Below are 25,553 nucleotides of genomic sequence, written 5' to 3'. Positions count from 1 at the left end.
AAAATCACCTAGCTCGTCTTCATGTCATCGACCTCTCTCCCGTCCATCTAGGCCTCGACGCACGCCGCCAACCAATCACCAAGCTCGTCTTCTACGACACCGCTGACGGCGTATACGATGTCGCATGATCTGAGTTCGCACGATTCCCTCATAGTCGCTGCTATCCCCAACGGATCCGGCCTCCAACCCCATTCGTTCCCTCCACAAGCACACCCGCGAAGTCAGTTCCTTCAAGAAACACGCATACTGCGTCTACTCCACCGTATGATTGGTTGGAGACGAGCTCGGTGAATCTGCAGATCTGCGGTGGTTTCTCTAAACTGCCACTGTTACTGCAAAAGCCCACTTCATCTCCTTGTCGTTTCTCCTTCTACACTTACCCTTCCTCTACACAACTTTCTACCTCTTATCTGCTTCGTCCTGGAGTTTTACTGGCGAAGCCGAAGAGCCAAGCAAGCGGCGGGGTCAACACCGACGCAAGAGATGATCAACATGTTGTCTGCCCTTCAAAAAGATAGATTTGCCCCCAGGTTCTACATCGCGGCAAACACTGATAACTTGAGTCTCCAGAAAATTCGACTGCTCGAAGAGAACGCCGATGAGAGTTCGAGCTCGCAGTTCATGCAGATCTACCGGAGCAAGGAAGTAGGTCAGTCCTATTTCACCTGTGTTTTGACTACTTTGATTGCTTTGGCTCATGGGCTTTAGCTAATGATCAGAATCCAATCCCAAGTGATTATGTGCAATGGGCCTAGGACTTGTGTTCCATTTTGTGTAATTGCGTTCTTATTCAAGGTTGTGGAGGGTAGATGATCGTCTGTGTTTTATGTTGAGAGTATAGCAAGGAGTGCAGAGGCTCTCCCTGAGTGGCTTGCTTCTTTACAAGTTACGGATAGCAGATCAGTTCTTTGTCCAATGGCCTCAATTACAGAAGAAGTATCCCAGAGCTCACTATGTCGGTTGTCTCACGCAGTTGATCTGATTCTGCTGCTGCTATACGTGTTTTAACGTCTAGGTTTTCTCAATACAAATCAGGCAGGAGGATTGAAAAGGGGCTTGGTTTGATTCTTAGATAGAGAAACCACCGCATATCTGCTCTCTCTCTCTTCAATTTCTCTGTAAGAGCACATGGGAAAACAAAAGCAAAGCAGAAAAGATGCAGAAGAAAGGCAAAAGCAATCAAGTGAGCTGCGGAAAACAAAAGCAAAAGCAAGGAATAAAAAGAGAAAGGAAAGAATTATACTTTTGCTTTTGTCGACCATTAAAGCAGAAGGTGTCATCAACTTTTGAAAAAGAAAACTTTCATCATGCATGTTCCCACTTTTCTGAACAAGCCACTGGAATACGCAAATGGAAAAAGATCTGCAACAACCCAGTACGTAGTAGGTGCAGTATGCACCAACGATCTGCAACTGTCGATACCTTTGTTTTGAATGATGTAATTTATTTTTCTTCTCTTTCGCAGATATCTGTATAACCACATCAGAGGGTAAAAAAAAAAAAAAAAAAAACCAGCAAGCCCAAAATAATGGGCTGGAATGTTATGTGGAGGGCAAATGCCCATATGCTCAAAAGAGCCATGCCCTTTATTATCACCAACTAGGTGATTTAAAGTACGCCCAATACTACAAAAAGTAGTCGGCAGCCTGTCGCTATTACCACCAACCAAGTGATCAAAAGTACGCCCAATACTTCAAAATTATTCGGCAGGCTACTGCTATTATCACCAACCAAGTGATCAAAAGTATGCCCAGTACTCTAAAAATTATTCGGCAGCCTGCCGCTATTATTACCAACCAGGTGATCAAAAGTACGTCCAGTACTCCAAAATTATACATGAACATCACTCATGTCAATCATACATAAACATTTCATGAGCATCACTCATGTCAATCATACATAAACATTCATGATCATCATTCATGTCAACATTCATGAACATCACTCATGTCAACATCTATGAGCATCACTCATGTCAATCAACATAAACATTCATGGGCATCACTCATGTCAATCAGCTTCGAAAGCTTCATTTACAAAAGCTCCAGCTTCGAAAGCTTTATTTACAAAAGCTCCAACTTCCAAAGCTTCATTTACAGAGCTCTAACTTCAAAGCTTCACTTGCAAAGCTTCACCTACAAAGCTTCAGTGTAGGGTATACAAATACCGCCTTCGAACAACCGCCACTTCGGCCCATACATGGATTCAATTTGAAGTTTCCAGCCAACAGACCCTATTGATTGAAGACTTGGGGGACTACATTATATACCATATATTGGGCCTCAACTATGCCTCATGAAAAATACTTGGGGGACTTAGCCCATTATTTATGTACTGAGAAGCGAACCCTTATATTATAAAAGGGACTCCCTCACCTTCATTAGAGAGCATCGCCGCCTGCTGAGCAACCACATTGTCGCCTGCTGAGCAACCGCATCGTCGCGAGCATCACTCATAAACCATCACTTATGTATTGAGGAGCAAACCCTTATTCTATAAAAATGACGCCATCATCATCATTAGAGAACATCGCCGCCTACTGAGCAACTGCCTCGCCGCGAGCATCGACTCTAACCCATCATTTATGTATTGAGGAACGAGCCCTTATTCTATAAAAGAGACTTCCTCACCATCATTAAAAAGCATCGCCGCCAGCTGAGCAACCGCCTCGCTGCGAGCATCGACTCTAGCCTATCATTTATGTATTGAGAAGCGAGCCCTTATTCTATAAAAGGGACTCCATCACTTTCAACGCCACAAACCGAGCCAATCAAGGCAACATAAGCCACAAGCAGAGCAACCTCGCAACATGTGCTACTTCGAGTTGAGCATCATTTCAGATTGGGCACCACCTTATATCGAGTATCAGTTCTAGACGATATGTAGTTACTTCGGCTCACACATGGACTGAATTTCAAGTCTCCAGCCAAAAGACTCATTGACTGAAGACTTGAGGGACTACTGTTTGTACCATACTTAAGGCCTCCGCATTTAGATCTCGTATAAATACTCGGGGACTCAAATGTAATTATGTAATAAAGGAATTGGCAAATATGTAATAAGTGGGGATCATTTATTCTATAAAAGGACTCCTTACTCTCCTCATTATGGAAGGCCAATTCCTAGGCTATGAGAAGCCTCACTCTCACCCTCAGAGGCTCTCACCCTCTCATCCTCTCACAAATAGAGAAATACAATATCAATGTGGACGTAGCCCAAACATTGGGGTGAACCACGATACATCTTGTGTTATTTACATTTCTTGCAGATTCACTTTGGCGCCGTTTGTGGGAATGATACAAAAAGTTGTGTCGGTTCTCTTTCATTTTTTTCACCTCCACCGCGGATCTGCAAAAACCACCAAATGGGCGTTTAAATACACAATTTGTCTCTATCCTCGCTGATTATTTTAATAATTTCAGCTGCAAGTCTGCAACTTTTAGCAGAACCCAAGACTTTCTGGGCCGACATTAAAGTTCTCAACGAGTTCAAGAATTCACTCAACCCCGACTCAGTGAGTCCCGGCTCGTGCGTCAGCTCCTGGGACTTTACCCTCGACCCCTACGACAACCTTTTCAGCGGTTTTGTTCACCTGTGGCTTCCGCTGCGACCCGGTCGACAACTCTTCGTCCGCTAGCCGGCTCGCTCTCCTCCCTATCCTTGAACTTCCCGTATTTACAAACGCTCGACCTCTCAAACAACTTTTTCTCCAGATCGATCCCAGACTCGCTATCCAACTTAACACTGTTGAGTCGACTTGTTCTCCAGCGTTATTCCTGACTCAATTGGATCCCTTTCGAACCTCGATGAGCTTTTCCTCAACAACAACCGCCTTGACAGTGCAATCCCACAGAGCTTGCACGGCCAAGTAACGGGTGAAGGTTCAGTAGACTGCATTGGGTGCATTCAGTGCTTAATAGGATGAACAGGCTTACCAACAAGGCTGACAGTTTTGCCCATGGAGTTAAAGAACATGAGAAGTTGAGTCACATAATAATTAACTTAATTATTATTTGATTCAACTGTACAGTGAGACGTGAAACTAGGGCCCAAGATCACAGAGACAGTGAAGGGGAAGCTGAGGTTAGGGGCTAAGATTGTAAAAGCAGGAGGGACGTTAGAGGTGTTCAAGCACACATTCAGCACTAACGCAGGAAAGAAGCTGCTCAAGGCATCCTAGTGTTATCTGTCGACCACGGCGGGTCCTATGGCAGACCTCATCTTCATCTCGAACGACAAGATTGCGTTTTGCAGCGAGAGATCGATCAAACTTCCATTGTCAGATTCGGACGGACAACAGTTGGTCAGCAGAGTCCATTACAAGGTGGTGATCCCAGTGAAGAAGATCAAGGCGGTCAACCAGAGCGAGAACATGAAGAAGCCGTCGCAAAAATACGTAGAAATAGTTACTGTGGATGATTTTGACTTCTGGTTTATGGGGATCTTGAATTACCAGAAACATGCACTGAATCTCCATCGCCATGGTCAGATCCGCCACCACATATTCACTTCTCTTCATAGATCGAGCTCAGTCGTGCAAGTTTTCGGTCTCCATATTTGAACAGGGGAATGATAATCATGTGCTGTGGGTCCCCATTCGGGAAAAAGAAAGAAAAACAAAAGTAAGAAAAAGACAAATGAGGAGGATATATCTTGACCGGGCTGCACATGCTCCCACGTTTTCTGAAGAAGCCACTGGAAAGCAAGATAATTCTAATACTTTGAAATCTCAACTTGACCAACGGAAAGCTGTTTTTGATAATCTTATGTCTAATACACGGCTTTTAGAAAGCAAGATACATGAGACAAGATACCCTCAAAGCACGTGCTCAGTCTGCGAAGACTGCAACTAAAGTGAGTGAGATGGTGGGAAACGTCAATACAAGTAATGCTCTTTCAGCTTTTGATAAGATGGAAGAGAGAGGAATTACCTTTATTTCGTCAAAAAGAAGAAAAAGTAGGGCTGAAGTGACAACAATAAAGGAAGACAATGATAGTTGTGATGCTCATCAGAGAAGCAGAGATAATTGCAGTGGTGATGGCATGCGGAAAAAAGAATTATGGGCGTGACCCATTGAGCAGAGAGTCGGATTTATTTTTGAATGATGTAATTTATTTTTCTTATCTTTCGGAAACATCTGTATAACCCCATCAGAGGGTAGTAAAAAAAAAAAAAACAGCAAAGCCCAAAATAATGGGCTGGAATGTTATATGGAGGGCGAAGGTCCATATGCCTAAAAGAGCCAGACCTTCTATTATCACCAACCAGATGATCAAAAGTACGTCCAGTACTTCAAAATTATTCGGCAACCTGCCGCTATTATTACCAACCTGGTAATCAAAAGTACGCCCAGTACTCCAAAATTATTCGGCAACGTGCCGCTATTATCACCAACCAGGTGATCAAAAGTACGCCCAGTACTCCAAAATTATTCGGCAACGTGCTGCTATTATCACCAACCAGGTGATCAAAAGTACGCCCAGTACTCCAAAATTATTTGGCAACCTGCCGGTATTTTGGTGATCAAAAGTACGTCCAGTACTTCAAAATTATTCGCAACCTGCCGCTATTATCACCAACCAGGTGATCAAAAGTACGCCCATTACTCCAAAATTATACATGAGCATCACTCATGTTATTCATACATAAACATTCATGAGCATTATTCATGTCAACATTCATGAGCATCATTCATGTCAACATTCATGAGCATCATTCATGTCAACATTCATGAGCATCACTCATGTCAACATCCATGAGCATCACTCATGTCAATCAACATAAACATTCATGAGTATCACTCATGTCAATCTAGCTTCAAAAGCTTCATTTACAGAGCTCTAGCTTCAAAGCTTCACTTGCAAAGCTCTAGCTTCAAAGCTTCAGTGCAGGGTATACAAATACCGCCTCCGAACAACCGCCACTTCGGCCCATACATGGATTCGATTTGAAGTCTCCAGCCAACAGACTCTATTGACCGAAGACTTGGGGGACTACATTATGTACCATATATTGAGCCTCAACTGGGCCTCATAAAAAATATTTAGGGGACTTAGCCCATCACTTATGTATTGAGGAGCGAGCTCTTATTCTATGAAAGGAACTCCTTCACTTTCATTAGAGAGCACCCATTCTTCATGTACTAAGGAGCAAGCCCTTATTTTATAAAAGAGACTCCCTCACCATCACTAGAGAGCATCGCCGCCAGCTGAGCAACCACCTCGCTGCGAGCATCACTCTTAACCCATCACTTATGTATTGAGGAGCGAGCCCTTATCTTATAAAAGGGACTCCCTCACCATCATTAGAGAGCATCGCCGCCTACTGAGCAACCGCCTCGCCGCAAGCATCAACTCTAGCCCATCATTTATGTATTGAGGAGCGAGCCCTTATTATATAAAAGGGACTCTCTCACCATCAACGCCGTAAGCCGAGCCAACCAATGCAACATAAGCCACAAGCAGAGCAGCCTCGCAACATGTGCTACTTCTAATTGATCATCATTTCACTCTGAGCACCGTCTCATATCAAGTATCAGTTAAAGACAACATCTAGTTACTTCAACCCACACATGGATTGAATTTCAAGTCTCCAGCTAAAAGACTATCTTGACTGAAGACTTGGGGAACTACTGTTTATACCATACTTAGGGCCTCCGTATTTAGATCTCTTATAAATACTCGAGGGACTTAAATGTTATTATGTAATAAAGGAATGGGCAAATATGTAATAAGTGAGAAGTCCTTATTCTATAAAAGGACACCCCACTCTCCTCATTAGAGGAGGCTAATTCTTAGGCCTGACCCCTCACCCTCTCAAAGCCTCTCATACTCTGAGATTCAAAGCTCTCATCCTCACATAGAAGCTTTCTTTATCCTCTTCAACATCTCAAAGAAATACAATATCAGTGTGGACGTAGCCCAAACATTAAGGTGAACCACGATACATCTTGTGTTATTTACTTTCTTGCATATTCACGGTCGGATTTACGTTGTTCCAAGACCCCTCCTGTTTTGTGCATCAACAGGCAGCATGCCAAAAAAAAATGGCAAGCCCAAAATAATGGGCTGGAATGTTATGTGAAGGGTGAAGGCCCATATGCCCAAAAGAGCCAGACCCTATGACTTCAAATTTATTCGGCACCCTGCTGCTATTATCACCAACCAGGTGATCAAAAGTACACCCAGTACTCCAAAATTATTCGGCACCCTGCTGCTATTATCACCAACCAGGTGATCAAAAGTACGCCCAGTACTCCAAAATTATTCGGCACCCTGTCGCTATTATCACCAACCAGGTGGTCAAAAGTACGTCCAGTACTCCAAAATTATACATGAGCATCACTCATGTCAATCATACATAAACATTCATGAGCATCACTCATGTCAATCATATATAAACATTCATAATCATTCATGTCAACATTCATGAGCATCACTCATGTCAATCAGCTTCGAAAGCTTCATTTACAGAGCTCTAGCTTCAAAAGCTCAATTTACAAAAGCTCCAGCTTCGAAGCCTTATCTACAGAGCTCTAGCTTTAAAGCTTCACTTTCAAAACTTCACCTACAAAGCTTCAGTGCATGATATACAAATACCGCCGCCGAACAACCGCCATTTCGGCACATACATGGATTCAATTTGAAGTTTCCAGCCAACAGACCCTATTGACTGAAGACTTGGGGGACTACACTATGTACCATATATTGGGCTTCCACAACTGGGCCTTATGAAAAATACTTGGGGGGACTTAACCCATCATTTATGTATTGAGGAGTGAACCTTTATTTTATAAAATGAACTCCCTCACTTTCATTAGAGAACACCCATTATTCATGTATTGAGGAGCGAACCCTTATTTTATAAAGGGGACTCCCTCACCTTCATTAGAGAGCATCGCCGCCAGCTGAGCAACCGCCTCGCCGCCAGCTGAGCAACCGCCTCGCCGCGAGCATCACTCTTAACCCATTATTCATGTACTAAGGAGCGAGCCCTTATTTTATAAAAGGAACTCCCTCACCTTTATTAGAGAGCATCGTCGCCAGCTGAGCAACCGCATCGCCGCGAGCATCACTCCTAACCCATCACTTATGTATTGAGGAGTGAGCCCTTATTTTACAAAAGGGACTCCCTCGCCATCATTAGAGAGCATCAACTCTAGCCCATCATTCATGTATTGAGGAGCGAGCCCTTATTCTATAAAAAGGACTCCTTCACCTTCAACGCCACAAGCCGAGCCAACCAAGGCAACATAAGCCACAAGCAGATCAGTCTCGCAACATGTGCTACTTCTAGTTGAGCATCATTTCAAATTGGGCACCGCCTCATATCGAGTATCAGTTCTAGACGACATCTAGTTACTTCGGCCCACATATGGACTGAATTTTCAAGTTTTCAGCCAAAAGACTCTCTTGATTGAAGACTTGGGGGAATACTGTTTGTACCATACTTAGGGCCTTCGTATTTAGACCTGGTATAAATACTCGGGGGACTCAAATGTAATTATGTAATGAATGAAGGGGCAAATATGTAAAAAGGGGAGGAGCCCTTAGTCTATAAAAGGGCCTCCTCACCCTCACAATCCGGAAGCCTCACTCTCACATTACAAAGCTCTCATCCTCACAAGCAGAGAGCTCTTTCAAACTCTCTCTTTCTCTAAGGGACTCCCTCTTACCCTTGTAACCCATACATACAGTTAGAGAGAAATACAATCAACATCAGTGTGAACGTAGCCCAAACATTGGGGTGAACCACGATACATCTTGTGTTCTTTACTTTCTTGCAGATTCACGGTCGGATTTACGTTGTTCCAAGACTTCCGGTTTTGTGCATCAACAAGCTTCTTCTGCTAATAGCTGGGACCTGAAATCCTTGAGTGAAATGACATTGCCTCTCCCCCTTATAACTGTTCAAAAAGTATTATACTCAACAGGCAAGCCTTTAAGTGCCAAAATTACAATGTCATCATCTTCAAAGATCACTCCTGTAGCAGAGAGATGATCTTGTACATCCTTAATCCTTTGAAGATATTGAGAGACAGAATCAGAACCTTTCTTTATATTCTGCAACTCAGTTTTCAACTGAAATGAATGAATCTGTGTTCTTGATAGAGAGAGATTCGAGAGAATGGTAGTCTTAGAGAGAGAAATGAATTATATCTTGTATGTATTGAAATGAATGAATCTGTGTTACAACAGCTACACATATATATAGACAAGGCTATCTTAGTCACTAAGTTAACTACTGATAACAAACTTAACTACTTAGCAACCTAATCTACGTACACTTGTCAATATTTGAAGCATCTAATACATCTTTACAGTGTCCACATGAAATAGGAAATTAATTTTTCATTTTGGTAGAATTGGACTTCGGGGAGAGGTGGTATGCGCATCAATTGCAAACAAACTAAAATAAAATAAAACAATAAAAGATTGTTCATTAATATACACATCCATGTCTTCACACATCTTCTCAACCTATAAAATAATATTAAAGTAAAAAAGAGGCAAAACGTATGTTAGAGTGAATGTAGCAAACTCGGAATTATAATTATTCTTCCTCGTAAGTTTTGTCGAACCCTAATTGTATTTTTAAACTTTCTATCAAATTAATCGAGGAATTATACTTCTACCTAGTATTATTGGTTTAGGTTTTCAAATTAGGTCCGAGGATTTTCTTTACCTCTGCGTCAGCTACAAAAATATAAAATAATAATAATTTAATTTCCAATCCTGCCCTCCTCTAGTCTTCCATACGCTTTATATACATGGAATAGATCCACCGTCACATTCCAAGCTAATAATATATTGTAAGAAGAAAAATTTGCACATGACAATGTATTATTAGATAAGAAACATGTGACGGTGAACCCATTCCATGTAAGTCCTCCTTGCTATCCTTGTTTTGCCACTTTGTCAAGCAATGTGGCCACAGCTTTTTCTATATTGAACCCAAAGCTAGAGATTTTCTTGTCATGACAGAATAGGTTCTTTGGAATCCTACACTTCAAAAGAACCTACACTTTCTGGTGCATGGTGACAAATTGGCAATTGTTTATTTATTTTCATTATAAGTGATCTCCTACGCTAATGGTGAGGAATGAGAGTTTGAAACCTTGATATCATGGGTTCAAAACCCTAACCATTATAACGATCCACCACTTACAACAGTTGTTTAATTTTCCCTCTTTAGTTGCTGGAGGTATGAGCACTGTGGCACCCACCAGTTACATTGCGCGGCGACCACGGAGCACCACCGTGCCGTGTTCAAGTCCAAATTTAGATAGAGATAGAGAGATAGCAATGCTAGAACCTGGAAAGGGGCCCACTGCGCGTAGTAGCACTCTCCCAGCCCAAGCCCAGGCGGCACTTGTTCACTCTCTCTACCTGCCACAAAAGTACGCAGCAAGGACTTACATAGCACCGGCATGGTGTACCTGTGCCAATTATACAAGAACATGTATTACCTTTCTTCCACGTCTGTGCGTTATTGGCACGAGACGCCACTGTGATGGTGAACTCTTGCCATACAAGAAGTTGTCATTGTTTAGAGTAGTCATTTGGTGACGAGCATGCAAAGTATACTATAATACTCACATAAAGTGATTAGAAAAGAAAGCCAACATTGCTTCCATCTGCTTTATGGATCTTCAAGTAGACTACCTTGCTCGTTTCGTTTATGGATACAAGAATTGTGCCAAACTCATTTTTGGCTTCTAGGATATTATTGCATCTAATTTTGGTATAATTGACGACTCTTAAAATGGTGAGCATGAATTTAATCGTGGTAGTATCTTGTGTTCCTTTGATTCCTGGACTAAACAGATTTCAGTTTTCCCAATTCGAAGCGGGTCATATCTTCAGAATAAAGTATGCCGTTGGGAGAAATCAGCCGTTGTAGAGCGAGGAAAAACCGACTCTGAGAATGAAGACTGGTATTCAGACAAGTTCAAATCGGTAAATACTTTAAAACAGGCAGAACCAGAGGGATATTGTGCTTACCCACTGGAATGCTGCCAGTGCCCACCAGCAGCCTGCTAAGCCAACTCCTCTACTGCTCACAAGCTGGTGGAAGAAAAAATGAGGAGGGTAGTGTTAGTGTATGTATAAAGAAAGAACCGATAACAGTTTAAGAAGACACCAGAAAAAATATCTTACCAGCAATAGCAGTGCACCTAAGGAAAAGCATCCGCTCATGGACAGACTAATAAATCTGAGATCTCGACCGGCCTGAAATAAACAAAATATTGATGCTGGAGAAAAGTTTGTAACTATGATTGGAGAGAGCTCTCTAAAATAATATCTAAAATCAACGAATAAGTTGAAGTTTATTTTAACTCCAAACATTTCAATCATGAGAGGGTATAATTATAATTTGGATAGTGGATACCAAGAAAATATGACACAATCTTGTTGAACGCGTGTTTGTCCTGTGATACTCAAATTTCACAAACAAAAGAAAAGGCTACTTCCAGAAGTACTATTTCCCAAAACCAAACATCTCGAGAGGCTTATGTGTTTCCTTATTTCTCTCAAGTGTTAATTCTGATCATGGGAAGCATGGCAGAAGGGGGATGTAGACACCTACCATCAACTACGACGCCCATACAAAATTCCTAGGTCAAAACTTTTCAGTTAAACTAATATTAAAACTCATAATAAAGATAGAAAATTGAGCTTACTATGCATATTTCATGAAGTTAACACAAATTACAAGAAGCATTCATCAGACGTTATACCATGCCATGAGGATATTAGAATCCTATTCAAGTGTCTAACATGACCATCAGATTTCCTAAAACCCTTCCAAGAGAGCATATATTCCACATTCAAAAACAGGATGAACCGCTCATTATTTCCAATGGAAACACAGTATTGTAGTTCTTGCCAATTTTGGGTCAAAACGACAGGCACAATTTGTGCAAACAAAAATGCTTATAATAAGAATGTGAGAAAAATCATTACTAAAGATAAAATTAAACATACCAGCAATGTTCCCTCAAGGCTGTGAGTGGGGGGCGTCACAATTAATGCAAGAAAATATGGTACCAGCACTTTATGCATCTGCATTAACACAAACCGGAATATTAGTACATTTGTGGCACATTTTCTGTAATTACGATTTTTGAAGACCAGCCGCCTTATGGAACAGACATCAGTTAGTCCAACTTTTTTAGCTCAACGGATACCCTCAGTCAAAAATCATATATATATGGAGCCCAAAAGTTGGATGTTATTGGAAGAATAAGTGGTAATGATTCAGTTTAAAAGCAGTTGTCACGACTCACAAACCACTTATAACATGTTATCTGGTGGAAGCTACAAATGGATCAGTGATTTACACACTCTTATTCTCACCTAGCACACCCCTAAATATTTATGGCAACAACAGCAACAACAACAAAGCCTTTTCCCACTAAGTGGGGTCGGCTATATGAATCCTAGAACGCCATTGCGCTCGGTTTTGTGTCATGTCCTCCGTTAGATCCAAGTACTCTAAGCCTTTTCTTAGAGTCTCTTCCAAAGTTTTCCTAGGTCTTCCTCTACCCCTTCAGCCCTGAACCTCTGTCCCGTAGTCACATCTTCGAACCGGAGCGTCAGTCGGCCTTCTTTGCACATGTCCAAATCACCGGAACCGATTTCCTCTCATCTTTCCTTCAATTTCGGCTACTCCTACTTTACCTCGGATATCTTCATTCTCAATCTTATCCTTTCTCGTGTGCCCACACATCCCACGAAGCATCCTCATCTCCGCTACACCCATTTTGTGTACGTGTTGATGTTTCACCGCCCAACATTCTGTGCCATACAACATCGCTGGCCTTATTGCCGTCCTATAAAATTTTCCCTTGAGCTTCAGTGGCCTACGACGGTCACACAACACGCCGGATGCACTCTTACACTTCATCCATCCAGCTCGTATTCTATGGTTGAGATCTCCATCTAATTCTCCGTTCTCTTGCAAGATAGATCCTAGGTAGCGAAAACGGTCACTTTTTGTGATCTTCGCTAGATTGCTCCGGTCATTAGTGTGGATAAGTATATAAATGGATAGAGATAGGAAAGCAAACACAAGATGTACGTGGTTCACCCAGATTGGCTACGTCCACGGAATAGAAGAGTTCTCATTAATTGTGAAGGGTTTACACAAGTACATAGGTTCAAGCTCTCCTTTAGTGAGTACAAGTGAATGATTTAGTACAAATGACATTAGAGTACAAATGACATTAGAGTACAAGTGACATTAGGAAATATTGTGGGAGAACGATCTCGTAATCACAAAACTTCTAAGTATCGGAGTGTGGTATCATCTTGACTTGCCTTATCTGTCTCATAGGTAGATGTGGCAGCTTCTCTGGAAGTACTCTTCCTCCATCCAGGGGTGGTATCTTTAACTGGTGGAGATGCACAAGGTAATGTATCAATTTCACTTGAAGCTTACTTGTAGTTTCAGGCTTGGTCAAGCGCGATACAAACCATGTAGTAGGAGTCCCCCAAGTCGCCGAGCTAGGGGATCTGCTAAAAGAGGTGACAGACAAGGTAAGTAATCAGAGCTCCGGCTGATTGTTCACCTTCTCCCCATCTTGCAGCAGCATGAAGGATAAAGAGAAGAAAAATGAGAAGAGATGATATGGGATACTTTTGCTTTTGAAGAAGTAACTTTCCACAGGCTTATTCTTGAACTGAGCTGGAGGGTTTTCTGGTTTCCTCCAGAGTATAAGGCCGACTGAAGAATTTGAGGGTCAAAACAAGTCCATCAAATCTAGAGTACGTTCGACCTTGCTGATATGGGATACTTTTGCTTTTGACAGAGTAATGGATGTATCGGCACGTGTGCTGTTACGCTTGTCTCCACATGCTTCCTTGTATCCTTCGCACTTGCCCTATCTGTTCCTCAAGCAGATGCGGTATCTTCCCTAGAAACATAAGATGTTGAAGATGAGTACTCGAGAGCAATGCCAGGTAAGTAATCAGGTAAGGGGTTCCAGGCAGTCAGTTCCTGGCTGGGAGCTTGATTTCAAGTGCTGACTGATTGCTCTCTTTCTCCTTGTCTTGCAGGTAAAAACAAGGCCAAAGGAAAAGACAGGGAAAAAGCATGATATGGGATACTCTTGCTTTTAACCCTGATGATATGAGATATTCTTGCTCTAGTATAGCTTGTTTGCAGAGATATTATCCGGGGGAAAGAAAGCTGAATATTTCGAAAGACTTCGTTGGGAGTGCCCTCTCAGATATGAGGAAGGGTTGAGCATTTTTGCAGGTCTGCCTGTCCGTTGGGGATGGAGGTCGACATATATAGGAGTCTCCCTAACAACAAGTAGTAATGCTATTCCTTTACCCTGCTTGGTCATAGCACGGTAGTGGGAGCTGCCAGCTTCACATGTTTTAACTCTGTCAGAGCACTTTGAAAAAGTGGTATGTGGTATCTGGCTCTCGAGATTCGGAGAACGATGCTTCTTCGATTTTTGAGAAAGCAATCATGCTAGGGGTCTGGCTCTCGAGATTCGGGGAACAGTGTCTCTTCGATTTTTGAGAAAGTAATCATGTTGGGAGTCTGGCTCTCGAGATTCGGAGGGCGGTGCCTCTTCGATTTTGGAGTAAGCAATCTTGTTGGGAGTGTTTTCTCGGATGTGAGTAAAGGTTGGGCATGTTTGCTAGTCTACCTTGCCACGAAGCACGGAGGTTGACACACAGGGACTTTCCAATTATCCAGCAGTGGTACTGTTCCTTTACCCTTGTGGGTAATAATATGGTAGCTAGACCTTCAAAATTTATGTGTCTAAACTTTGTTAGTGCTGTTTCTTTGTTATTCTTTTACCTTTCTTGGTCAGAGCGATGTAGTGGGAGCTGCAAGCTTCACGTGCTCAACTTTGGCAGAGACTTTGGCAAAGTTATCTGTGGTACCCATGAGCTATTGTTGCGTGTGGGAAGTGGGTGATTGAACAGTAAGATTCATGTGCTTTCTACTTCACCAGAAGTCTTCGACAGAATGCCCATAATTTCCGCAAAGCTGAGTGTGTGTGTGACAGGTGCTGACAAGGCTAGAAAAGTAGGTGCCTCTTCGATTTCTGAGATCGGCCCTCGTGGTCTCTGAGCAGCCCAGCTTTTGAGAAAGCGAGCGCCTCTTCGATTGATTCGGAGAACGATGCCTCTTCGATTTTTGAGAAAGCAATCATGCTGGGGGTCTGGCTCTTGAGATTCGGGAGCAGTGTCTCTTCGATTTTTGAGAAAGTAATCATGTTGGGAGTCTGGCTCTCGAGATTCGGAGGGCGGTGCCTCTTCGATTTTGGAGCAAGCAATCTTGTTGGGAGTGTTTTCTCGAATGTGAGTAAAGGTTGGGCATGTTTGCTAGTCTACCTTGCCACGAAGCACAGAGGTTGACACACAGGGACTTTCCAATTATCCAGCAATGGTACTGTTCCTTTACCCTCTCTTCGATTTTTGAGAAAGTAGTCATGTTGGGAGTCTTGCTCTCGAGATTCGGAGGACGGTGCCTCTTCGATTTTGGAGCAAGCAATCTTATTGGGAGTGTTTTCTCGAATGTGAGTAAAGGTTGGGCATGTTTGCTAGTCTACCTTGCCACGAGGCACAGAGGTTGACACACAGGGACTTTCCAATTATCCAGCAGTGGTACTGTTCCTTTACCCTTGTGGGTAATAATATGGTAGCTAGACCTTCAAAATTTATGGGTCTAAACTTTGTTAGTGCTGTTTCTTTGCTATTCTTTTACCCTTCTTGGTCAGAGTGATGTAGTGGGAGCTGCAAGCTTCACGTGCTCAACTTTGGCAGAGAACTTTGGCAAAGTTATATGTGGTACCCATGAGCTATTGTTGCGTGTGGGAAGTGGGTGATTGGACAGTAAGATTCATGTGTTTTCTACTTCCCCAGAAGTCTTCGACAGAATACCCATAATTTCCGCAAAGCTGAGTGTGCGTGTGACAGATGCTGACAAGGCTGGAAAAGTAGGTGCCTCTTCGATTTCTGAGATCGGCCCTCGTGGTCTCTGAGGAGCCCAGCTTTTGAGACAGCGAGCGCCTCTTCGATTTCTGAGATCGGCTTTCGTGGTCTTTGAGCAGCCCAACTTTTGAGAAAGCAAACACCTCTTCGATTTATGAGATCAACCCTCGTGGTCTCTAAGCAGCCCAGCTTTTGAGAAAGCAAACGCCTCTTCGATTTCTGAGCAGGCGCCTCTTCGATGTCTGAAGCTCCGTCGAGTGCAGCTTTTTATAGGGGCTGGCATTAAGTTCCAGAGCACACTTGAATCTCCACCAGTAGAAGCTCTATTCTTGCACTTCTAAGATCTTGATTTGTCCGACCTCTTCTCTCTTCAACACCTTTGAAAATGTCTGGCCCCTCCGACCGTCGTTTTGACTTGAACCTTGTTGAAGAGGCAGCCCCGCCTTCTCCAGACAACATATGGCGCCCATCCTTCGTCTCCCCTACTGGTCCTCTTACCGTTGGGGATTCCGTGATGAAGAATGATATGACCGCTGCGGTGGTGGCCAGGAACCTTCTCACTCCCAAAAATAACAGACTACTTTCCAAACGGTCTGATGAGTTAGCTGTTAAGGATTCGCTGGCTCTCAGTGTTCAGTGTGCAGGTTCTGTGTCTAATATGGCCCAACGCCTATTTGCTCGAACCCGCCAAGTTGAATCATTGGAGACCGAAGTGATGAGTCTCAAACAGGAGATTAAAGGGCTCAAGCATGAGAATAAACAGTTGCACCGGCTCGCACATGACTATGCTACAAACATGAAGAGGAAGCTTGACCAGATGAAGGAAACTGATGGTCAGGTTTTACTTGATCATCAGAGATTTGTGGGTTTGTTCCAAAGGCATTTATTGCCTTCGTCTTCTGGGGCTGTACCGCGTAATGAAGCTCCAAATGATCAACCTCTGATGCCTCCTCCTTCTAGGGTTCTGTCCAGTACTGAGGCTCCGAATGATCCCCCTCCGATGCCTTCTCTTTCTGGGGCTCTACCGACTGCTGAGACTTCTCTTAAGCAACCTTTGTGAAGGCTCCATCTTGTTTGTTTATTTTGACTCATGTATATGTACATATTTGTAGCTTATCGGGGATATCAATAAATAAGCTTTCCTTCATTTCCACGTATTGTGTTAAATACACCAAAGCCTTCTTCGCTAAGTTCTTTACAATATTGTAGAATAATCAATATAACTTATGATGGAGCAATAAAACCCAACTTGACACTCCCCTTGATTAAGATACCACAATACAACTTATAATTAATGGCAACAAGAAACAGGAAGTAGGACGACATTAATGAGTTCAAGAAAGCAAGAACCAACCTCCTGAATGATCATCTGATCAGGTGTAAAGATATTGGGAAACAACCATGGAATACATGTTCCGACAATCCCTAATACTGAACCAAGTATAGCTCCAATGATGACAAGTGACTTGAGCAGCATTCGAGCCTGTTTCATATCAAAAAATTTCAGAAGACAATGAATAAATAAAGATTAATACAGCATATTCATTGAAGGGTAAACAACCAATTTAGTCCCTGAATTATCACCCTAGTGAAAATTGGGTCCCTAAACTATTTTTTCAGAAAAATTAGTCCCTGAATTATAAAAATCTGCCAATTACATCCCTAATGTTATATTTGAAGCTACTATATTCAATTTTTCGTCAATTTAAGTCACATTACTTGCATGTGATACACATAGGAGGGTAGATTGGTAGTTTTTCATAAAGAAATAGTGTATAGAGTTAACTTTGGAGGATAAATTGATAGTTTTTCATACAGAAATATTGTAAGTTAACTTTTGAGGGTAAATTAGACATTAAATTCGCAACCTATATGAAATGTTAAGGGCTTATAGACAAGAAAATGATGGTATTACACTCTAAAGTGTGTCAAGTGACTTAAGTTGACGAAAAATTGGATAAAATAGCTTTGAATATAATAGTAGGGATGAAATTAGCAATTTATAATGAATTTAGGGACTTATCTTACCGAAAAAATAATTCAGGAACCTAATTTTCATTGAGGTGAAAGTTCAGGGATTAAATCGGCACTTCACCCTTCATTGAAAGAGGAGAATTCTATCTAGTTTATTCGTCGCACCAAAATACACATGAAGCATTTTCACATCTCAACCAGTACAACCAAGATTGAAAATTAGATGTTACCATACTAGACAATGAATAAATAAAGATTAATACAGCATATTCATTGAAAGAGGAGTATTCTATCTAGTTTATTTGTCGCACCAAAATACACATGAAGAATTTTCGCATCTCAACCAGTACAACCAAGATTGAAAATTAGATGTTACCATATTAATAGAATTGAGTAGGACAAACCTTTGCCAAACTTCGATTTACTCCATATATAAACTCGGGCATAAACGATTGTGCAGTTTGAGAGAGAGGTTCACCCCACACTGTACACATGCAGAATGTTTGAATCATGACCTAGAGAAAATGGTGAGGGATCAATGCAAATAACCATCTTATCTACAAAAAGAAAGACCAACAAGACAAATTTGACCAAAACCAACCTGATGAGCAGCCATGGTATTTGTTCCCATAGATGTCGCAAAATACACAAGGAGAGAGTAGAAAGCCACCTATATATCACAGTACCTCTATTAGAGAACAAAACATATTTAGTTGAAGGTTACAGTTGGGTAGAATATATTGGTTGCCTAATCTGGTTATGGGTGTGAACTAGTGTTTTCCTGAATTAACTGATTTGGTGGTAGTTTAGATTACTATTATGCTTAGGTTGTGTTCTCTTTAAATCCTTCTGTGATTAAACCAACTTTCTCCTTTCTTTCTCATCATGGTATCAGCGCATTGATTTTGACTCTTTGAGATTCAATCTTCTTCTAGAAAAAGAGAATTTTGTTTCATTTTTTCAACAAACTTCGCTATGCTATATCTACGTCGTCATATTTCTGAACAAACGTCTCTATGATGTCTTTGAGTTGTGAAGACACATAATGCGATCAGTTGTATCACATGATGCCTAAGTTGTTAAAGCAGACTAATATGTCTAGTTGTTCTTCAGGAGAGCATCAGCATCCAAGAATTTTGGAGTTCCAGTTCAAAATTGCCCCTTATCAATTTGAGGATGAGTTCAAGAGTCTAAATGATGACAAATTTGCATGAAACTAGATAAAGAAATCTAATTGAGTAAACTATAACCTTTGACATCATTGTAATAAATACGGGAGCAGCAAGTCCAAGTACTGTTAGAAGTTCCTTGGACGAGGGAACAGAGATGGCATAGGCATTGTATCCTTTCTTGTTGAGAGCTTCAGTCATCATATATCCTGCAATAACCTAAAATAAACCAGTGAATAGTTGTGGAAAGCAAGTTAATGCTTCGACAAAGCCATGATAGGAATATTGAAACCATAACGGTCAATAGCAATGAAAAAGGAAATTAATTTGTTAAGAACATATGATAAAATATTCAAACCTGTGACACCATTGTTGCCCACGCTGCACCAGCAATACCATAGCCTAAAAAGCTGCACAAGAGTACATCACCAACTCCATTTACGGCACTGGCTACAGCCAATGCCTTCAAAGGACCCCAGGAATCTTTCATGCCAAGACTGGGAAACAGATTCAGAATATCAGATATTGAATGAAGTAACAGCTGCTCACAAGCTCATTAACCTTGGCATTTAAATTTCCTGCCAGAGATGACCTTCCCTTAGGCAAAAAATAAGTGATTCAAGTCAAAGTAAAAGGTCAAATTGAGAATGCTCGTCTCATACTTGTTTCTGATATGTAAATTCATAAATTAAATTAAATTAACTTAGCAGAATTTGATTTTTCAATTCCTATACCATGCCAATTTTCTTTCTCCAACAGTGAATTCTTCCCAGCACTCACCATATAAAATCAATATCACCCGGGTTAAAAAGATATTAAGGCCATTAACATATCCATTACATAGAGAAGTTGCTAGTTATTTGAACAAACAGGACAACTGGAGCTTCTATGATTACAGATTTACATCTATATCTATAAACGGTTAGAAATGTCTGATGTAGATAATCCATGGGTAGAGATATAATAACCTTGCACTCTGAGCAACCCAACCAACTAGAAGTGCAGGCCATGCCAATCCTCGTATCTGCCAACAGATTCTGTTAGATTACCAAACATTTAAAGAAATTCAATGCAGGGATTCTTCTATTTGTAGAAGAACATGAAGTAGAAAGAGATCATCCATTGAAGTGGAGGATGACATTGACATCATAGCAATAAGGTAAAGAGAAAATTCACTCTGAATTTCATATACTAATGATCAATGAGAACAGAGAAGTAATCACTTAATTTCTGGGAAAAAAATAATGTCGCAGAAGCATTTAGTTTGAACATCCCCCACACCAACCCATTTACATGAAAAATACAAAAACAATAAGGCAGACTATTTTTTGTGGACCTTCCATAAGATAAATATAAATCATGGCAATAAACAAAAAGAAGGCAGTCTTGGGTCAAATAATATTGACACGATATTGCAAAGTCTAACACAAATCTCATTCTCAATGTATGTATCATTGTACAGCATAGGTGTGACCTAATAACTAAGAGCAAGTCAAATGTAACAAAAAGACAAAGTAAAATGACAATCTGTTAGACTTGTTATCCTTGTTTAAATTTTACCATTTATAGAGAGAAGAATCTTCAGTAAGAGGTGTAATCAAGCATGTTTAGCTTAAGGGGAAAAAAACAAATGAACGATTAAAAGAAAAAAGAAGGAAAAAAACCTGAACATATGTATTTGCTGCATGAATAATATCCACATTCTTTGATCCAGTAAAAGCTGAAAAGGCCAGAAAAATTGGATCAGTCAATAATCGTCTATGATTCTATGCTAGTATTACAAACTCAGAAAACTCTTGCTATGTGCTATTTTCTAAGATGCACTACTTAAAAGGAAAAAACAATCAAGCGATATTTAAAATATGTACCAGTTCTTATTACCAGTTAGTGCCCATGAACCAAAGAATCTTGTAAATAAAACCATTAAGAAGCCACTGGCCAATCCAACAAAGAGCAAAATAGATATCTGATGTTGCACTTCACTTTTATCCTGTACCAATTCTAAGAAGTCAAAAAAATACAGTAAAAGTCATGGAAAATAGTGATTAAAGTGGTAAATGAATCCAGCAAGAGCATCCCCAAGTATACAGAATACAATTTTTTTCTCTCGGAAAAGTAAAGATGAAAGAAGAGAGAAAAGAATTCATGGTTTTATGCCAAAGCAATAAATGTAGTCTATTAAAATGGAGTGATAACAATTAACAAATGTACATACTGAGTGCATGAACATAAAAGTAACAGTTGAACAAGACACACAACAAAACTCATGTCCATGCTCACAAGCAAGTCATCAGCTATCATTGTCTGTGTTTAACTAAAGAAGCCCTGCAATGACATTTCAATAAAGAACCAAATACATGGTTGAGCAAAAGACTACCCATCCAATGTGCATGATTCATGCCCACCTAACTACGGCCGTTTAGTTGCATCCAATTTCGCAAAAGACTATACCTCCCTGGATTCCTTACTTGGAATGACTACTACTATATCAGCAATCACGACTCATGCTTACAGAACTCAGGTGTTCTACACTATCTCATGTTGAGAAAAATTCCCCGAGGAACTTCTGGAGGACGTGCCGAAATGTCAACCACTGAAAGCCCCACCATGACATATCATTTTGACAAAGAGAAAGCTATCATCAATCCAGAATGGCCTCTCTTTACCGCATGAAAATAATATAATAAACAATAGCAAAAAATCCGTAGCTTCTGTTTTTCAAAGAATAAGTTAATGATTGATCTCATAAAACCCAATCCAGGAAAAAACATCTCATTTTGTCAGCAACTGGAACAAGTTTTTACATTCGCTGAGTGATACATAATACAATTCAGAATACTTTCAAGTTGCATTGCATTGCCTGTGAATCAATGTGACACAAAAATACCCAAAAAAAATAAAAAAATTCATGGCAAACCCATCTTGTTATCAACGAAAGCCTGCACATATATCCAAGATGGAACGAGAAACTAACCCGCCTAGCAAGCGCAGTGGCAACCATGTTTGAAGTTGCAATGGAAAGGAACATGAACACATAACTCATATAATCACACATCACAGTTCCAGGGCCTGCATATCAAAATAGTAAAATAAAGCTCAGCCAAACAAAATCTAGCACAATTACAATTTACAAAAGTATAAATTAACAATTAAATCAAAGTAAATTAGATCTAAGTACCTAAGGCAGCAAGCTCAATGGAGCTTCCCTGACCGATGACGACGGTGTCGATGAGACTCATAAGTGGGCCACACATCCAAAGCCCAGTGGCGGGTCCTGTAAACACTGCAATCTCCTTCATCCGACTCCACAGATTCTGACTCTCCAGCACTTCTTTCTTAACCTCCACAATTCCCTCCGCAGACACCGAAGCATCATCGTCCCCTCCATCGTCTGCCGCGCGGACTCCAGGTGTTTGGGCATTGCAGGCGGTACAGAACCGATTACGACGCCGTATAGGCGCGGATGAGCGTAGCCATGGGAGGCGAAGTGCAGGTGTGTGGTGAAAGCGTGGGGGGAAAGAGAGAGATGGAGTGGTGAAGGAGAAAGAAGGTTGAGAAAGAGCGTTGGGAGTAGGGTTTTGGAGGAGGGGAGAGTGAGGAGGGTGAGCTATCAGGGTTTTGGTTTGCATTTTCGTTTTTTATTTTCCGGGAAAATGGGCAGGAAAATCTCTGGCGCGAGAAAAGAAAACGGAGGCGGAAACTTGGAGGAGACTACCAACGCCAAGAAGTTCGTATTGGGTCTTCGAACCCGCCTATATACCCAATTGGATCTTAAACCCGATCAGCTGGTAATAACCCACACAAATCCAACCCGACCTCAATCTAATCATTTATTGGGGTAGGCTGAATTGGATCCCCTCCGGACCCAAAGGAACTGAGCCCAAATATCAAATTATTCGGACCATTGAAATTTGATCCAACGACTACAATTATTATAACTTTTAGAGGCCCCCTATTTGTAGCCGTTAAATCAAATTTCAATAGCCCGGATCATTTGATGAGTAGGCTCAATTCATTTAGGTCCGAAGGGGATCCGATTCCGGGTTTATACTTTGCTCACCCATATCAATTCAACCTGAATTTAATTTTTAGTCTGAATTGCTCATTCACATAATACATGTTCCACTTCATATTATATAAGCTAAGGATATGATTGAAGTTTGTTGTTTGGTTTTCAATTGAAAAATTAATGTTAGTGTTGCTTTTAGTTTTTTTTTTTTTTTAGTTAAAACTTTGATATTGTCTTGTAATTAATTTAACTTTGCATGGTTAAATTTTAGAAATGTGTCCCACTTTATTTGGTTTTTTTTTTGTATAGATGATGATATGTAAATTGAACTTTAAATAGTTTTGACGTTGTTTGCTTCGAAAATTGATATTTATGTATAGGGGTATGCTATTCAATCATTTCATTTTACTTCTCACACACCCCTTGATAATTTATGTCCGTTGATTTTCTTCAATTCATCCGATCCGACGGCCGAAAATTAAAAAAATGTGTGAGAAGAAAAATGGGGTGTGTGGATATCACACCCCTATTTATAAAATAATGTATTACAAGATTGAACTAGATAAAGTTGATCAAATCCGAACTCAACTTAAACTTGAGTTCGAATAAACCCGCATAAATTCAAACTCAACCAGAACCCAATTTAAATTTGAAACAGAATAAATCCGCATAAATCGGAACACAACCCGAACTCGAATTAGGAATGTTTGGTTAGGGTTGGGGCCCGAGTTGCACCCTTGGCCCATTTTCCACTTTTCATTTTTGGCCAAGAGAATTTCATTGAAGCAACGAAGGGGCAATAAAAACAATAGAGAAACCACCAAATTAGAGAGAACAGAAACGAGGGAGATTGGAGGTCAACAAACAAAAGAGCCCAAGCACAACCTCCACCGTGCAAGTGTTGCCATACAATCAATTGCAAGTGTTGCCAACGAAGACAAGGGAAAGCAGCTTTAACCGCTCTAATTTCACGCAAAGTAGGGAAAATTGACCGGCGAACTAATAGATTGTCGTTGCTAGCAACCGAGACGCAAACTTCGGAATCAATCTCTCTCCACCAAGATCTTGAGTAACCTTTGGATTTTCCATGTCTTAAGCCTCCCAATGCCGGCTGAAACTCCACCGCGCAGCTGAGGAAGCATGAAAGGATCTCACGTCTCAATATATCAAAGCACCATGTTGTGTTTTTTTGTAGTATTATAATAGAAAAATACCACAAGTTGGCCGCTGATGTTGTGTTTTTTTAAATATTTCAAAATGAAAATACCACAAGGTGGCCACATATGTTGTGTTTTTAATGTTTTTCTTTTGTTCAACGTGTGAAAACACGAAATTTCTAGAACAAATGAAACAAGAATGCTGTACAAAGTAAATGATCGTATTAATGTAGAATTAGGGTTACAATCTCTGTTACAATGTTTAAATTCTCTAATTTGATATCTGGAGTTGTAGAGTGTACGTATATGATCGTTGATCCGAGTGTCGTAGTGACTTGATCTCGAATAAACGGATGCTGTAAGGATTTGGCTTGTGGGGATGGAGGAACAGACACGTATAGGGGTGCTTGGTGGTTCTTCACAGGTGTGGCGAAGAATGCAAAGTTTATTGAATCTTTTGACTGTTTGGAAGTTTGAGCGCCTGAGTGTGAAGATGTATTTATGAGAGGGCTTTGTTTGCATTGGCATTTTAAATCAAGTAATTTATTTGATTTAAATTGAAATTAATTAAAGAATTAATAAAAATAATTCCTTAATTACTTTTCACCAAATGTTGACACATGTCACTCTTGATGACTCGTCAAATTTTTTGTGAGTCATGTGCCGTGTGTACGATTTGTGAGACACACAATGCATGCCAATAAGCCCTAAGATGTCGAAATTTAATGTATTTGTGAGTTTTTATTTCATCGACATTTACACGTGTCTACAATGTGTATTTAATGTTTATTACTAGCTCATTGTGAGGCTAAACTCACCCACACCCCTTTAGTGTAGATAATATAGTTTGTTCAAAAAAAAAAACTCATCTCTTTTTTTGGTAATTTGGGAGAAAATCCTCTCTCTTTTATTTCCTTCTATGTCCCTACTATAAAAACAACACATAACTTATTTTTCACTAACCTAGCTATTCCTCTCTTTGTCAATTTTTTTTCCTACAACGTATATGTTGAATTTTCGTTGGTTAATGTGATTTATTTGGTTTTGAAAATTTTGTCAGGATTTAAATTTTTTAAGTTAAAACATTCATAAAAGTTAATTAAGATAACATAACTCAAAGTTACAAAAAAAAATTTACCAAAAAAGAAATCCAAGTTAAAATTATTCCACAAAAATAAAAATATTTTAGTTCTTGAAATTATATATACTAAAACTCAGTTTCCTAACACTGTTTATTAATAGTGAACTCCCCATAATTAGACCTGGTATTCGTGTCGTTTTCGT

General features: G+C 40.5%; 1 protein-coding gene and 1 pseudogene across 1 annotated transcript; one reads left to right on the top strand and one right to left on the bottom strand.

Moving 5' to 3' along the window:
- The first annotated feature begins 202 nt into the window (after nt 1-202).
- Nucleotides 203-989, top strand: LOC103445144 (UDP-N-acetylglucosamine transferase subunit ALG14-like; annotated as a pseudogene).
- Nucleotides 990-10,605: 9,616 nt separating this feature from the next.
- On the bottom strand, nt 10,606-22,860 carry LOC103451556 (protein DETOXIFICATION 46, chloroplastic). Its single transcript, XM_029109551.2, has 14 exons — nt 22,282-22,860; nt 22,078-22,172; nt 20,985-21,093; nt 20,768-20,823; nt 20,072-20,127; nt 19,462-19,600; nt 19,185-19,322; nt 18,536-18,604; nt 18,339-18,449; nt 17,315-17,443; nt 11,989-12,066; nt 11,161-11,232; nt 11,005-11,067; nt 10,606-10,921 (listed from the first exon to the last, which is right to left on the bottom strand). The coding sequence occupies exons 1-14, from the start codon at nt 22,730-22,732 to the stop codon at nt 10,820-10,822; spliced, it is 1,668 nt and encodes a 555-aa protein (XP_028965384.2). The 5' UTR covers nt 22,733-22,860; the 3' UTR covers nt 10,606-10,819.
- Between the last annotated feature and the right edge of the window lie 2,693 nt (nt 22,861-25,553).

The sequence above is a fragment of the Malus domestica genome, chromosome 10, assembly GCF_042453785.1.
Source record: "Malus domestica chromosome 10, GDT2T_hap1".
NCBI lineage: Eukaryota > Viridiplantae > Streptophyta > Magnoliopsida > Rosales > Rosaceae > Malus > Malus domestica.
Note: the sequence above shows the minus strand (reverse complement) of the source record. Positions and strands in the feature narration are given on the sequence as shown.